Genomic DNA, 16,727 nt, shown 5'->3' with positions numbered 1-16,727 from the left:
CTTCGGTCATCTGACAGTGATGAGGAGGGGTTTACTTAATGAGATGTTAAAACAGGCGCACCTCAGACTGCTGATTCAGCACAAACACACGTGTCCAATAACAAATTAAACCCAGACATTGTGTCCAGAATGGATGATCATGCGTGTTTACACTACATGGATGTTGCTTCCCATCATTCTTCTCAAGAAATGCCACAAAATAAAAGCATTTTATTGGCCAATTAAATACCAGAATTAAAAGAATGATCAAATCTGCACATTTCAATCCCAAATGTAACTGTTTTCACCATCCAATCTTAAAATACTAAGAATTCAGATGATTTGGAAGAAGCTCATGTTACAAACTCCCAACAGCTTTTGAAAAATATAAAAGGTTTCAAGAACCAAAGCTGAGCCGCAGCGATCCTCAAGCTAAAGGACTGTAGAAGAGCATTAACTGGCATGTGTTAAAAGTTAGAGATAGATAGATCCTCCTCAGGAAGAGTCTGCATCGACAAGCCCCACATCTCAATACTGTGACACCAGAAAGTCCCAAAATCAGCTAAATCTATTTTGAGCTTGAAGGTCAATTCTTCACCTTGGAAATCGCAGTTAGGCAATAAGAAAACACTCGGCAGAGTCCACTTACTTAACGTTTCCTAAGCTTTCAGCCAAACCTTGCGGTTTTCCTCAACAGAGCAACACATCAAAGCTGAAACAATACAAATACTAGTAACAGGCCTACAAAATAAAGTCCCAACATGTGCAGAGTTCAAGTTTCAAAAGTAAAATACACACATACACGTAAAAAAGATTTAATGTTTTCATTGGTAATTGTGACAGATTTCAGGATTCGACACAAAAACAAACCATGTGTTGAGATATTAGTTTTAAAATCAAACTTAGTTACAAGGTAACGAGTCCGTCTTTAAAACACCAACTGATGCAGCAAGTTCAAACATGTACTGTGGGCCAGGGAAGAAACCCAATGTGAGTTCTGTCCACATACAGAGTAGACGTAGCACGGCCGTAACAGATTGATGTAGAAGCAGCATCAGCATTCAGGTGCCTGTATATCGTGATGCACCCCAGGAGCTAATGGGATTGATTGAAACCTTAATGGAGTAGGTGGTGGTGGGTAATGGAGACAGTGGAACAAGACACACTGGTAGGTTCATGATTATCTGGGTATAAAAAGGCACTATGCATTTCTCATCAGCACAGGAGACAAGCTTTTCTTTTTATCTAGTCCAGTTGACCCCATCAGTTCCACTTCTGCACCACCCAAATATGATTATTAAAATTGGCACTTCATGACTGCTCCACCTGCTACACGGGCTGATGGAGCTGCTGAAGCACTTAGCACGCAGGGAGAGCAGCAACAACGGTTCATTCCTGCTCTGCTTGTTATGGTTGTATACAGAGAGGGGTGGAGCACAAGGGTGGAGCAGAGAGGGGGGACAAGGACGGCTGGTGGGTTATTATTTCCCACCCGGCATAGCAGCAACTTCACTTTAAAATCTACATTTTTCACGCGTATCAAGCAGGCAGGTAGGATTGTGGGAAAAGACAGTCAAGTTCCCTAAACTGTGATTGTCCCGTCGCTCTCTTGCTAAACGGGATGCTGTGCATGTCAAATGAGTTATTTAACATTTATCAGCTAACACTATAAAAACCAACAATACATTCTTCACGTCTTTGATACAGACGAACAGCTGACCCACTAGTGTTTCTACCGGCCTCTGGTTTGAGCGACGGAGAAACCACGCGGACGGTGTTTTCTTCGCAGACGTCGGTGGTGCTAAGTCTTCTTGCCGCTCCTTCCCCGGCCTCCTGCGGGCTGCAGGGTGAGTGCGGGGCCGGAGAGTTTGTGGGTCTGAAGGTCGAGTATCTGCTGAAGGATCCCTGTGAGAATGAACTCAGCGGTGACGACTGGGAGAGATGCAGAGAGAGCCGGGCCACACAGCGGCCAGTCCTCCTCGCAGGAAATCACTACAGTCTGCGGCTGAGAGGGAGGACAGTGGAGTTATGAATAACTACAGATGTATCGAGGGATTAGAGAGACTTTCGCAAAAATAATGTTAATTCACTGCATGCGAGACCCGATTGAGGAAGTCTGACTTGTACCTTGCAAGACGAGGGCATCTTAGGGAGAAAGGAAGCTCCACTGCAGGAGATGATGTCTTTCATATGAACCGGCTCTGGTTTCACAGACTTTGTGACATGGACCTCGTACCCCTGACAGAAAGAGAAGACGACAGATGCATTTCACAACACGTCTTTGCCAGAACACCTCAAGAAATCAATATAAGGCTCTTAGGGTTGTCATTTTGTGGTACAACATGTGTATGCCTGCCCCAATTTGAGCCAGTACCAGCCCGATATGTAGAATCAAACCCTCCCCTTGCAGCTTTGACACTGAGCCCAACAGCGCAGGGCAGGGATGGAAACATTACTGCCTGCTGCTCGACGTCAAGTGCCCATAAAACATAAACTGTACATTAACAATAAATGTCAAATGACTCCCCACAAGACAAAGTGTAATGGTGAACAATCGACACGGTGCTCATGAGAAGATCCGAGCACGTTCAACGACAAAGAGGTGGAGCTAAAAGCAACGCATGGCGGTGAAAAGTCGGGAATCTTTTATAGGCCGAGGAGGATTCTAACCACGAGTCACTATTTATCTCTCATCTGTCAATATTATCCACCAACCCTGTGCCAGAATATAAGCACAGGAATAAACGCCACGACTATGTTAAGAGTACCTGTAAGAGAGGATGACTGCTGGCAAGCTTCAGAGACTCCTGCAGGCAGAAATTAAACTTCTTCTCCTGCTCTGGATCCTTCACAACAAACGCATTAGGAGACAGGAAGCTCCCAGCCTTACCACTCTGAAACACGGGGAGGGGAGAGAGGCAACAAGAGTAGTATTAGTGTATATACGTCCACTTTCATTTAACACAGAGAGAAAACAGATTGAACTGCTGCGACTGACCTTCTCCAGCCACTGTGTGGTGACAATAGGGATTCCTTTAGCCAAGGCACACAGGAACTTCACAGTCCTGCGCACTTTATCAGTCACCAGACAGTTCATGTCTGCCACTCCTTTAGCCATGCTGCCTCCCAGACGAGCCAACACTCTCTCCCCGTCTTCATCCACCACGCCGGTGAACAGCACCTGAGAATGACACACACACCGTTTCGTTCAGACGAGTTTAAAAGTTTGGGAAGTTAGGGTATTGATTGAAATCTGCCATTATCTCCATCATTTCAAACGGACCTAAACGTCCCCGCAGCATTCAGCTGGGATCATCTCATCTTAACATTATTTCAGGAAGAAGAGGCAGCTTTGACTGAATTGCTCTAATCGTCATGGCTGTGAATGCACCCTCAGAAACAAGTGACCCTTTAAAGCATCATTCGGACAAACACGACCCCCATGTGTACAAAGACATAGAAAACCTTGTAGGCCTGGCCGGCAGCTCGCAATTGACCACGAGCTGCCGGGGAAGCAGAAGACGAGCGAGGGGTCTTTGCCACAGGCGAGGAGTCCGCAAGAGACCGTCGCTTCCGAGATGCACCGCTGGTCGGAGTCTGGGGCTGTTGGATGGGAGAAAAGGGGGGGGGAGGGGAGACAAGGACAAATGACAGACAAGGACAAAGCATGAAACACACCAGGAGAATGATGAGGATAAGAGCAGTAAAGAAAGCTAAGATGATAAAACGTTAGAGTAGGAAGGGACTGTGTGAACACTTCATTCATTAGTGTATTAATGGTGATGCTGAGCAGGTCAGACTACTCCTGTTGCTGAGAGAGTTGGAGAGGCGTAGACGCTCCCTGATGGTGATTGCAGTACATTACGAAGGTTGGAAAGGCTGACTCAGAGAGAGAAATGCACCAGGGCCTTTGGCCGAGGTAAAAGCTATCCTGTGCAAGGACAGAAGCTCCTGGACACTTATCACATACTACTTAGCTTTCCGTTTGGTCTGATTTATGTTTCAGCACTAATGTATATTTGTCTCAATCAAAACAACAACTTCCACAAGACCATACCATTTCCAAATAAGTAATAAAGTCACCTGTGATGGCTCCAAACGTGGCTCCTGGTCAACAGATGAGCCGCTTTCTTCCTGCTCCTCTTTCTTCTTCTTCTTCTTCTGGACCACCGATAGCCGACCTCTGCCTTTCTTCTCAACAGTCCCCTTCCCCATGTTCTCACTCTGCTCTTTCCCCTTCACTTCAATGGGGGAAACGCTTGTATTGTTCTTTGGGCAAGCGCTGGATGCTCTACCTTTTCTCTTAACTTGGACTACAATGTCCTCCTTTGTTTCTTCTTCTTCCTCTGCTGTTTGAGCTTTCTTCTTCCCGGTGTAATCTTTGGAGCTACTGCTGGAGGCCTCTTCTGTATTTGCCTCCAACTCTCTCTTCCTTCCTTTTCTTGTCTCTTTAGCCTCCTCTCCATCACTGACTGCAGCTCCTGGTGCCTCCACAGGCACAATTTGCACCACTTTTTGGCTTCGTCCCCTCACATTCCTTTTAGGAGTCGATTCTTCACTGGCTCCCTCCTGACTTGAAGGGTCTTGCTTTTCTGCAGCAGCAGGCTCAGAGACATTTGCAATGGCTCGCCGTCGCCCCCTTGTGGTACTAGCCTGCTGAGAGTCTGCCTTCTCTTTTCCATCGTCATGGGGGACCTCATTAGAGGATTCCTCTGCTCTCCTGCTCTTTCTGCCTCTGGCTGTAGGTTTGGGAGTCAAGCTCTGGTCACTCTGACTATTGATAGGAGGGATGGAGTCTGGCTCTGCCTCCGTTTTCCTCCCTCTTCCTCCCTGCCTGCCTCCTCTTCCTCTGCTCTGAGAGCTCAAGCTGCAGCTGGAAATCTCAGAGTTGATGGAGTTAATGGAGTTGGACCTTGAAAGGGCTCCTTGGGGAGGAATATCATTACTGCCCTGTTGTGTTATTAGCTCTGCGGCCGCCGTCCTCCTCCTATCGCTGCTTCTGACGCTGGCTGCCGGGGGTGGCGCACTGGTCCTCTTTGCTCCTCTGCCTCGGCCTCTCCCCCGGCTCCCAGGGGTGCTCACACTTGAAGAAGACCTCTCTGAGCTGATGGAGTTGGAAGAGTTGGAGCGGGATCTGGTTCTCCTTGCTGGGACGTCCTCGTTGGCTGATATGGTTGAGTCTGGTTCCGGCTCAGTTGTACACGGGCCAGCAATCGTTCTTCTGGCTGCTCTTCGACTTCTTGTGGGTGTTGCAGGCGTGTTTTCTTGTTGCTCTTTTATTTGTTTTTCTTTGGCCTCTTTTTCTCGATTTTCTTTCTCCAATCTCGTCAATCTCTTCCCTTCCTCCTTCTCCTTTGCTTCTCTATCCAGTCTCGCCTGGAGTTCTTGTTCCTTCCTCTCCCTCTCAAGTCTCTCTTCAAGTTCCCTCTTTGCTGTCTCCAACCTCTCTTTTTCCTCCTTCTCCTTTCTTTCCCGCTCTAATTGTTCTTCTTCTTCCTTTTGTACCCTATCAGCTCTTTTCTTTTCTTCTTGTTCCCGCTCTATCTTCTCTTTTTCTGCTCTCTCCTGCTCAAGCCTTAACCTTTCTGCATTTTCAGCCTGCACTCTTTCTTGCGCTTCCTTCTCTTTTCTTTCCCTCTCTAATTTGTCTCGTTTTTCCCTCCGGTCTTCTTGCTCCTTTATTAGGTTGTTATTTTCAGCCTGCTTCTTTCTTGTCCTTTCTTCCTCTTCCTCGTTATCTTTCTGTTGTCTCATGGATTTTTTCCCTCTGGTTCGTTTGGCCTGCTCCACCTTCTTCTCTTCCTTCTCCTCCTCCTCATCAGGCCTGGATTTCCCTCTCCTTCCTCTGGTTTTTGGCACCGCTTTATTCTTCCCTCTCGTCTGTGTTTTAGGAGGATCAGAACACTCTGCCTGCTCCTCCTCTTCTCTTAATCTTGCCCTTGTCACTCTTTGTCCTGTAATAGTGGAGCCACTGTTTGCGGCTTCAGATTGTCTCCCTTTTCCTCTCTGAGGCTGCCGGCCTGTTTTTGTTTCTAAAGGCTGAGTCTCCTGTTCAAGTTGCAGCGCCTTTGCTCTCCTTTTTCTCAGACCTGGAGTTGAGTCCTTTTCATCACTTTGCTCATCTTCACATGCACCCATGGGCTGAGTTTCAGAACATGTGAGGGACGGCGTCTCCTGTTCAAGTTGCAGCGCCTTTGCTCTCCTTTTTCGTGGACCTGGAATCAAGTCCTCTTCATCACTTTCTCCATCTTCACATGCACCCATGGGTTGAGTTTCAGAACATGTGAGGGACGGCGTCTCCTCTTTAAGTTGCAGCGCCTTTGCTCTCCTTTTTCTCAGACCTGGAGTTGAGTCCTTTTCATCACTTTGCTCATCTTCACATGCACCCATGGGCTGAGTTTCAGAACATGTGAGGGACGGCGTCTCCTGTTCAAGTTGCAGCGCCTTTGCTCTCCTTTTTCGTGGACCTGGAATCAAGTCCTCTTCATCACTTTCTCCATCTTCACCTTTCCTCTTTGGCTGAGTTTCCACAATAGAGAGCTCAGAGTTTGTGAGTGTTTGTGTCTGCTCGTCTTCGAACCACAGCTGCTTTGCTTTTCTTTTTCGTGGACCTGGAGTTGAGTCCTCATCATCGCTTTCCTCATTTCCACTTATAACCATGGGCTGAGTTTGAACAAGTGATAAATCAGAGTTTGTGCGTGTTTGCATGCTCTCCTCTTCAAGCTGCAGCGCCTTTGCTCTCCTTTTTCGTGGACCTGGAATCAAGTCCTCTTCATCACTTTCTCCATCTTCACCTTTCCTCTTTGGCTGAGTTTCCACAATAGAGAGCTCAGAGTTTGTGAGTGTTTGTGTCTGCTCGTCTTCAAACCACAGCTGCTTTGCTTTTCTTTTTTGTGGACCGGGAGTTGAGTCCTCATCATCACTTTCTTCATCCTCAGTTATACACATGGGCTGAGTTTCAGCTACAAACAAAGCCTTAATGAGGTCCCTCTTGTGAGGTTGAGCTGCCTCCCTATGTTTTTCCCTCTCTTCTGTTCCACTCTGTGGTCTGGGCTTAACTTGTAGTGCAGAGGAAACAGGATTTTCTTCATCCAAACTGTCCTCCTCCTCCTCCTCCTCCTCAAAGGCAGACATTGGTTGGGTTTCAGCCGTGGCAACAGTAGATGAAGTAGGACAATCGAAAGGCTGAGTCTCAGCAGTAGCGGTGTTTATTCCATCCTCTGAATCACTGCAGGACTCTGAAATAAATGCCTGTGTTGCTTCTAGGGAAAAATCCACCTGACCTTCTTTTGCAGACATTAATGAACATCTGGCAGGTCCAACATCCTCTCCAAAGGCCTGTGTAGCCTCCAGATTTGGATCATTCTCCAAGGAGGTTCTGTCTGCATTTGAGATAGCTGCATATGCTTGGGTATCTTCCAGATTCACACCCCCGACCACAGAGACAAAGCCTTGGCTGCTTTCCATTGCTCGAGTTTGGGCCAGACCCTGCAGGTGGCTGCTGTCAGACAATCCCAGATGGAAAGACCCTCCTCTGCTGGACTGTTTGTCTTTTTCATCAGCAGAAGACTGAAGGCCAGAAGCTTGTGTGGCGTGCTCTGGAGAGTTGCCCTGGCAGTCTCTGGTCTGAAGAATGAAGGACTGTGTCTCGGCCACGACCAAGTCCTCATCCTCCAGGCTGTCTGAGCTGGGAGACGATGCGATAGGTCTTACAGCAGGGGCTTCAGCACCTGGGAGACAAAATAAAGAAGCGTGTGCAAGGTTAAAATACATATTTTCCCTCTGATATAACCATCGTCTTAGAAACGCACACAGTTCTGTGTAATTTGACAGTTTCAAAAGTTATTTACTCACGTCTAAATGGAACTGAAGAGGGTATCAGGAAAGTCTCCAGATTTTCCAGTTTTCCTTCTGGAACCATCCAAAAGTGAAAATAACAAAAATTATAAAAAGGTAATTTAAACACGCTTGTATTTCATGTTAAAAATATGTCAAACAATTTATACAGTGGATCATGGAGAGCATGATGCGTCTTCAAATTAAGAAATGGCGGTTTATTTTAAATGGATCACTTACATAATAGAATAAAATCTGAGTTCCTTTCATTGATTATTTGGAGAATCTATCCTTCATCTCTTGACATTCTGATCTTTTTCTATTTTGAGTGCCAACAACAAGTGTAGTTTTATTGTAATTATTTCTGTTCATTATTAGCGTTAAAGTTATATATTTTTGCGTTGATCATTAAATCTGTGCAGTTCACTCCCACACCTGAGAAGTTGTGAAGCGACAGGTTTGTTCTGTCATTAAAATGTATAAATAGGCTGCATGTCACACCTTTAATAACGGGGAGTCTGTAATTAAGTAAATGTTTTGTTTTGCACAGTTGATACAGTTTTGTTGAATTGTTTAAAAAACGCTTAACAAAAGCTAAAACAATTGTGATTGTAATGTGAATTTTATACACTGAGAAAATGATTGGCAGATGAAACTATAAATAAAATACTGTATTCAGTTCTCGTTAGAAGATTAAGTGATTACCTGACACGTGTACAGGAGTAGAGCAGTTCTGCTGAAGGGGAACCAGAAACCTGGGCGTACTTTCTCTGCACAGGTCGGGAATCTGGGCCTCACCTGCCTCTCCAAAATCCACCTCATCTTCCACATCTGTGTCACTGTCCACTCTAAGGTCGGCTGGATTGACCCCGTCTCCAGCAGGGGGCACGCTGGATTCATCAACATCTGTGTCTGCATCAGAATCTGACATGGCACCAGGGTCGGCTGACAAGGCTGAGACAATGACAGGTATGACCAGAGGAGAATCGCCTTCCACATCTGTGTCGCTGTCAGACAAAATACCCAAATCAGCTCCTGCGTCTGCCGCGGTGCGTGATTCTGTGACAGCAGACGCCACCGAGCGGTCACTGATGGAAGGAGCAGCTTCATCATCGGTGTCACTGTCTACATGCAGGCTGCGAGGCACAGCGGGGGCGGATTCAGGCTTGGTATCTAATCTAGTGGGACTTTCATCTATTTTAGAGCATTTATTACTTGTTCCAAGTTCCCTTTCTTCTCCCTCATCAACATCTGTGTCACTGTCTAGGTGGACATTTGCCAGCGTTGAAGGAGCAGAGTCAGCTGTGTGTGTGCTCTGAAGTGAAGTGGGTTTGGCTTTTGTAGCAGCGTCTGACAATGCCTCCTCATCATCATCCACATCAGTGTCACTGTCCATAGTGATGCCCTCTGGCTGAATGAGCGAAATACCACGAGGCTTTGTGTGGTCAGCAGAGGAAGGCAAACCTTTGGGAACTTTGTCTAAGGCATCATCATCTTCATCGACATCAGTGTCACTGTCCATGTGAAATTCAGGGATCACATCTGTAAAGACTGTTGGAGAGAATACAGGCAATTCATCTTCTCCTGTAAGACTGACTTTGCTTTCCTGTTTCACTGGGACATGTTGTCCGCTTTCTTCCTCCTCCTCACTATCGGACACAATCGCAAGTGCCTTGTGTTTCTTCAGCTGCTGTCGGCCCACATCTACGTCTGTCTCCTCCGCGCTGAAGGTGACATGTCTGAGAGGCCTATTTCTATTGGAGGACGGTGTGATGGGACTTTCATCCTCACTGTAGAAGCACGGAAAACAACATGACAAGCAGAATAACTCACAAGTGAAAGAAGGAATACACTGAATAGAAGAACGCACTTACAGGGATGAGCTATGTCTGTGTTATGAATATACATATTTAAAAGAAATAAGATGATGCTAATATACCTTTCAGGGACGGTTTTGTTTGTGGGACTCAGGAATGTTGAAGAGGTGGGACTGGATTTGTGGGAGTCAGAATCGGACACTGTAAAAGATATTAAAGATGTAAATAAAATACAGGACTTCATTTCTATACGTGTTGCATAATTTACATACCTATAGACTTGCGCCTTCGGTCTTCTCTTTCTCCGCCTGAGTCCGAGTCAGATTCTGGGACCAGGCTCCCCTGTGGCTGGGTTGGAGTTTGCTCAAGGGTTAGGCAACTGGTTAGGACAGGAGTCTTGCTTGTGTCCCCCCGATCGGGTAAAGACACCCTAGCCTTTGTACCTCCGTTGACATGTTTCTTGCTGCCTGTGCTTGTGTAACCTTCCTTTTCTCCCGAGGCATGTGGCAACCTGGCCTTTAGGTCTACATTTCTGCTCACAGGAGTCGTCGTGTCCCCTTGAGAAGAGACTGCATCTACAGCGCAGATGACATACTGACATGGGATGTCTGCCACCATCAAACTGTCCCGTTCACTGAGGGCATAGCGTACATTGGGAGTCAGCTTTAGGTGGCCCTTGCGGGTCCCATTCATGCTCCCTAGGTCCCAAACCAAAGCCTCTGTGTCTACTTCACTGTGACAACCTCTTCTCCTGTAGACGGAGATGCAGATGGTAGCGTGCTGCTTGGATATTGAGGGAGCTGGCAAGGACTGGGTGCAGGTGTTGGGATCCCGGCCCAGAACATTATCTCCCAAATAGAGGGGCAACTCTGGGAGACAGAGAATGTTCATTAGAAGAAATACAAAGACAAGACCTGGTAATGCAAGTTAGTGCATAAATCAACAAACCATATGTGTAACAACAGCAGCAGAAAGCTACTCACCTGTCTCAGGGATGTGTTCATTTTTTAAGATGCACAGTTTAGCCAATGGTGGTCCCCTCTTAGTTTCATCCTCCTCTTCATTTTCTTCCTCATCTGACTCCACGATTAGGTCATTGATCCTCTGAGTAGCATCCATTCCTCACACAGAGTAGAACAGGACGACTGCTACCCCTCAAAACACAGATAAATGGATATTAAGGCTGCAAAGTCAACCAACGCTAGCTTTAACTGGACCGTTACCCTAAATGATATATTTAGCTATACTGTTCTGTTATATTCTTGCTTACATCCAGTTTGTAGAGTAAAGCAACGCTCGTGCAACTTATAGTGAACGTGTATGAACATGTCTAACAAAACAACATCGCTTCACTGCATTCCACTTCCGGTCAACGTAAAAACTAAACTACGAAAAGACGTTAACGTAAACTGGCAGTTTGGGTCATTCAAACGTCAACGTAAACTAATATTTCATGTTATAACTAACATAACTACTCATAGTAAAATGTCACCTTATATTGTAAATGAGTAGAAAATAATAGTGTCAATGTAAACATTATTTGCGACTACTTTCAGGAAAATTACTATCCCAAGAAACTAGGAAGTTTACGCGATTATACGAGTGGTTTGACCGTAATACACTCAACTACATGGCGACATTGTTCAAGTAAACTCATCTAAAGTTGCTAATGTATTTGTATTGCTAAGAAGTTGATACCTACCTTCACACGTTTTTCTCGATGGATGTAAACGAACAATAAACACACACATCCGGGAAATAATCGGCCACGCCCACAAGAGGCGTCTCAACTGCAGGTGATTGGCCAATATACCAATCACTCTGGAATCTTATGCCATTGGTCATTTAAACCTTAGTCTTACTTTAAAGGTTTATGATTGGACCAATGTTCCCGCCCAACTGTATCTTAAAGGAACCACACAGATTTATGGGATTGTGATGCCATAACAGCCTGTTCTAAACAATAGATATGTGTATTACAGTCTATGGTGGTCCAACTGCCTTCATAAATAACGCAGCTTTGAATATCCTATGAGACATGTACTGAAAAGAGCAACAATAAAGGCTTTAAAAACAATGTTACATCATCAAGTAGCTTACTTCTTTACGTTTTTGTCCCCTTTCCCCTCTTTAAGTTTGCTGTCAGGCACATTTCATGAAGTGGTCCTAAGGGATTCCATTCTACGGTTGAGTCGTTCCAAAACTAAGTAGATGCAATGTTGTTGGTTAGAACTGTACTTTTAAAGTTGTATATTAAGATCCTATAAACGCTGCCAGGGTGCGATTAATGTTTTACATTTTGACTCATAGTTGTAGGAATGTGTGAAAAAACTGGGCCTGACTCATGTTGCAAATTGGTCGTGCGCCCTTAACCATCATTCCTGCAGAGTAGAAACCCCTGGATATTGCATCTAATTTACTCCAACAATATCTGGAAACCATACTTGACCTACTGCATGTCTGCACTGAGAATTCCTGTTTACTCAACTGTTTTATCGTTTAATGCTCATGGGACAGACATTAAACCTATTCTTTTCCAAGCATCACAAAAGTGAATGATTCAGCTATTTTTCCTAGCTGCAGGAAACAGCACATGAATGCATCAGTATCCTCTACTACAGAAGCTGCTGATCTCAACACTTAACATTCATCCAATATCCAATATTTTATATTTCCATTGTTTTGAAATGTGATTGATGGCTGAGTTGTATTTCATGTTTTATCAAACAATTAAGAATCATATACAAGCATTTAAGAAAGGCACACATGTTTCGTTTGACAACTTTATTTGCATTGAATCACAAAGGATATCTAACGTATGCTAAGTTTAATTCTAGCAATGTTTGAATCTAGTTTGTTCGTTGGTTACTTTTGTCGTTGTTCTTTTTTTCATTTTCATTTTGGCATTGATGTCTTGACCTTCTTCAAGCATCATCATCAGCCTCCTCCTCAAATTCACCCTCTTCTTCGGCAGTGGCATCCTGGTACTGCTGATACTCAGACACCAGATCATTCATGTTGCTCTCGGCCTCAGTGAACTCCATCTCATCCATACCCTCACCTGTGTACCAATGCAAGAAGGCCTTACGGCGGAACATGGCTGTGAACTGCTCTGAGATGCGCTTGAACAGCTCCTGGATGGCTGTGCTGTTGCCAATGAAAGTGACGGCCATCTTGAGGCCACGGGGTGGAATGTCACAGACGGCGGTCTTCACATTGTTGGGGATCCATTCGACGAAGTAACTGCTGTTCTTGTTCTGGATGTTGAGCATCTGCTCGTCGACTTCCTTCATGGACATGCGCCCACGGAACACGGCGGCGACGGTCAGATAGCGGCCGTGACGCGGGTCACATGCAGCCATCATATTCTTGGCATCGAACACCTGCTGGGTGAGCTCGGGAACTGTGAGGGCTCTGTACTGCTGGCTTCCTCTGGCGGTCAGGGGGGCGAAGCCAGGCATGAAGAAGTGCAGACGAGGGAAAGGCACCATGTTGACGGCCAGTTTGCGCAGATCAGCATTGAGCTGACCGGGGAAGCGAAGGCAGGTGGTGACCCGCTCATGGTGGCGGACACCAGGTGGTTAAGGTCTCCGTAGGTGGGTGTGGTCAGTTTCAGAGTGCGGAAGCAGATGTCATACAGGGCTTCATTGTCAATGCAGAAGGTTTCATCTGTGTTCTCTACAAGCTGGTGGACTGAGAGGGTGGCATTGTAAGGCTCAACCACTGTGTCTGACACCTGAGGACAAAAACACAGAACCAGTTCAGATTCATGATCTTAGAAGAGAACACTTAAGGCAAGAGAAACTCAAATGAAAACTTCCTACAAGGGTACGTCACCTTGGGGGAGGGCACTACACTGAAGGTGTTCATGATACGGTCGGGGTACTCCTCACGGATCTTGCTGATGAGCAGGGTTCCCATACCGGATCCAGTTCCACCACCAAGAGAGTGGGTGAGCTGGAAGCCCTGCAGGCAGTCACAGCTCTCTGACTCTTTGCGGACCACATCCATGACCGAGTCCACCAACTCAGCTCCTTCTGTGTAGTGACCCTTGGCCCAGTTGTTTCCAGCACCGCTCTGACCTGGAGGGGAAGAAGAGACATACAGGTAAGCCAATCGTTCCTCCTGTTCATAAAAGACTTTAGTGATTCAGTATTCTGAGAATATGGCTTTGTTCCACCCACCGAACACAAAATTGTCAGGTCTGAAGATCTGCCCAAAGGGTCCAGACCTCACAGAGTCCATGGTGCCAGGCTCCAAGTCCACCAGAATGGCTCGGGGTACATATTTATTTCCTACACGGGAAAGAGAAAAGACATACCAACTCAATAATGCAGGAAACCGCAGTCTTGGATGTTACACAAGATACACAATGTGAGAAATTCCAGTCACGCGAGCAGTCACGAGAAAATAACAGCATGTTGTAAGTTATACTTCAGAACAAAATGGCAAAGGTGAATGTGTTCATGTAATAAACCCTTTCATTATGTATAAATCAGTTGTGAGGAAGGTCACTTACCACTGGCTTCATTGTAGTAGACACTGATCCTGTCCAGCTGCAGGTCACTGTCTCCGTGGTAAGACCCTGTGGGGTCGATGCCGTGCTCATCGCTGATCACTTCCCAGAACTGCCGACACAAAATGGAAGGTATCACATGACTTCACAAGGAAAGTACACATGTATCTATTAGCGGTGCGGTCTTTGGGACCGGGGACTTTAAACGAGGAAAACAGCAGTGGGTTTACATTTTTGTATTCTGATTTTTCCCCTCTCACCACGCCATATATTAACCCATTCAATACAATGCAGCTGTTAATATTTACATAGACATTGACTGATGACTGAGCAGAATGCAACTCTTTCAGATGTAAAATGCAGAGAAGAGAGCACAAAGGGGCCACAGATCTCTCCAGGGGCAACACTGAAAATAAACTCCAGGCCGTCACACTCCACTGAAGACACTGATTGTGTGCAGATCTGTATTCATGTCTTGTTCACTCTTTAAAGACCACGCTCAGTGCGTAGGAATTAAATCCCATAAGCGGGTGAGACTGTTGCATATGCATGCAGCCATTTTAGTTATATCTTCAAACTAAGGCTTTTATTTTGTCATACAGCCTCTGATTTTCTGCTCACGGCAGCAATAGGAGGATTTAAGAGTAATCTGGATAAGCGGGCTGTATTGCTGCTCAGTACTTAAGAGATTGGCAGTCAGCTGTAGTCTAAGTGTCATGACGTTTAAATAAGACCATGTAAAACAAAAGTGACCCTAATATGAGGGAGGCCACAGCAGGAGAACGAGAGCAAAGAGTCTAAAAAGGACGAGCTAAAGATAAATAATCATAGTGAAAGAATGAGGACAGTAAGCAGGAAAGCAAAGCCACACCCTGACCTAAATCACCACAATGCAGCTCTTCAGCAATCCTGTCAATCATATCCACTGGACATCTGAGTCAATGAGTCCTGGGGGAATGGAAACAGATGTGGATTCTCACTTCCTGTAGTTATTTTAACACCATTTGGGCGACACAGGGACACTAATGATACTCCATAGTTTAAAAAAGGGGAGATGGGATATTCATTTACTGCATTAGCTCCAATCGCACAAAACTATACGTCATTTCCTTCAATGTATACATGTTGCGGTTATTTCCTATAGCTATTCTTCCAAGACACCGGAAGCAGTTGCATTTCAAGTCAATTGAGAACCCAATGACTTCACCCACTGGGCATCAGCTGTTTCCTCCATTCCTCCTATATCCTACCCCTAATTTGGTTAGGAAAGAAAGGACATTGCTTTCAAAGCCAGGCCCTGCTTTACTGGACATTAAAATCTCTGTGGGCGGAGCATCACTACGATAATGATGTATCCTGTAATATATGGGCCAAACCATATTTAAAAACTAGGGCGAGTGATTGAGAGGATCCACTTAAACATATGCAGCCTGTAACAAATGATCAGTTGTGAAACAAGAGGAGGTAATGAGACATGAGGCATAATAACGGGTCAATAAGACATGTACTGTCGCAGACTGCTTTTGTTACTGTAAGACTGGTGATGTAAGCTATCGTACTTGTGAGGCAGACTGCTGGGCCACATGAAGTACACTATAGTGTCTAAAGCTTTAAAATTATATATATATATATATATATATGAGAGAGAGAGAGAGAGAGAGAGAGAGAGAGAGAGAGGAGAGAGAGGAGAGAGAGAGAGAGGAGAGAGAGAGAGAGAGAGAGAGAGAGAGAGAGAGAGGAGAGAGAGAGAGAGAGAGATCTCAGAAAAGGCCCTTTTTCAGTTCTTAAAGGAACAATTCTTTCTTCATCGCCCATGCCACACCCTTTCCACCGCCCCCCTGCTTTCTGAACAGCTGGAACAGCAGTTGCATCTACAGCCGCAGGAATACAATCAATAAGGGATATTGATCCATCAGTCAGTAGGGGGACAAATAACCGGCCTGCAATAGCAGCTCTGACTTATTGTCTGATATACTAACTGCATCTGTCTCTGCAAGACAAAGAAACCCAGTGCCGAGCACTGACTGAAGAGCTCCGACAAGTGAAGAATAGACGGATTTTTTCCTCCCTTTCTTTTCACCAGACAACATCTTGAAGTCAGCTGAACCCTCAGCTGCTGAGACGCAGACACGCCCGCTGTTGTGTGAACAAAACCCGTCGAGACACAAGAGCCCGAGTCAGCACTGCTCCACACCCACCTCCCACCCACCGCAGTGCACGAGTTCAGACAGAAAAGCACAAAAAGAAGCATCAACAGTTGCTGATCAACATTTATGAGTGATATTGTAGTATGTATGACGTGTTACATGGTATAATATGTATGAAATGAATGTTTTTAATAAAGGGATCCTTTGTCTTCATGTGATCAGCTACAGAAAGACTTACGCGTAATGCGTATGTCCTGCATAATGCGCCTGTGGCCTTATGGAAAAAGCATACTTTCTCAAAAAATATATTTTCTTACCTTGGCACCAATCTGGTTACCGCACTGGCCGGCTTGGATGTGCACGATTTCCCTCATAGTTGATGCTAAAGTTTTACAACGACGAGCTTTTCTTTGCGGAGACGAGGAGCCGACC

The 16,727-nt window shown here is 45.5% G+C and overlaps 1 protein-coding gene and 1 pseudogene across 7 annotated transcripts; both read right to left on the bottom strand.

Moving 5' to 3' along the window:
* Positions 1-778: 778 nt before the first annotated feature.
* Positions 779-11,428, bottom strand: LOC115021332 (mediator of DNA damage checkpoint protein 1-like). Of its 7 annotated transcripts, none has more exons than XM_029451697.1 (12): positions 11,335-11,428; positions 10,616-10,786; positions 9,905-10,501; positions 9,755-9,833; positions 8,521-9,605; positions 7,834-7,890; positions 4,063-7,709; positions 3,445-3,582; positions 2,978-3,160; positions 2,748-2,873; positions 2,107-2,217; positions 779-1,984 (listed from the first exon to the last, which is right to left on the bottom strand). In XM_029451697.1, exons 2-12 carry the CDS (start codon positions 10,749-10,751, stop codon positions 1,781-1,783), a joined length of 6,363 nt encoding a protein of 2,120 aa, XP_029307557.1. In that variant the 5' UTR covers positions 10,752-10,786; positions 11,335-11,428; the 3' UTR covers positions 779-1,780. The 7 variants fall into 7 exon arrangements, with proteins under 7 accessions (XP_029307557.1, XP_029307558.1, XP_029307559.1 ...); XM_029451698.1 differs by lacking the exon at positions 11,335-11,428 and having other exon boundaries at positions 4,063-6,027; positions 6,280-7,709; positions 10,616-10,976; XM_029451699.1 differs by lacking the exon at positions 11,335-11,428 and having other exon boundaries at positions 4,063-6,045; positions 6,298-7,709; positions 10,616-10,976.
* A 973-nt stretch (positions 11,429-12,401) lies between these two features.
* On the bottom strand, positions 12,402-16,727 carry LOC115021341 (tubulin beta chain-like; annotated as a pseudogene).

Source organism: Cottoperca gobio, chromosome 16 (genome assembly GCF_900634415.1).
Source record: "Cottoperca gobio chromosome 16, fCotGob3.1, whole genome shotgun sequence".
In the NCBI taxonomy this organism is placed as follows: Eukaryota; Metazoa; Chordata; class Actinopteri; order Perciformes; family Bovichtidae; genus Cottoperca; species Cottoperca gobio.
This window is presented reverse-complemented; position numbering and strand designations above follow the sequence as displayed.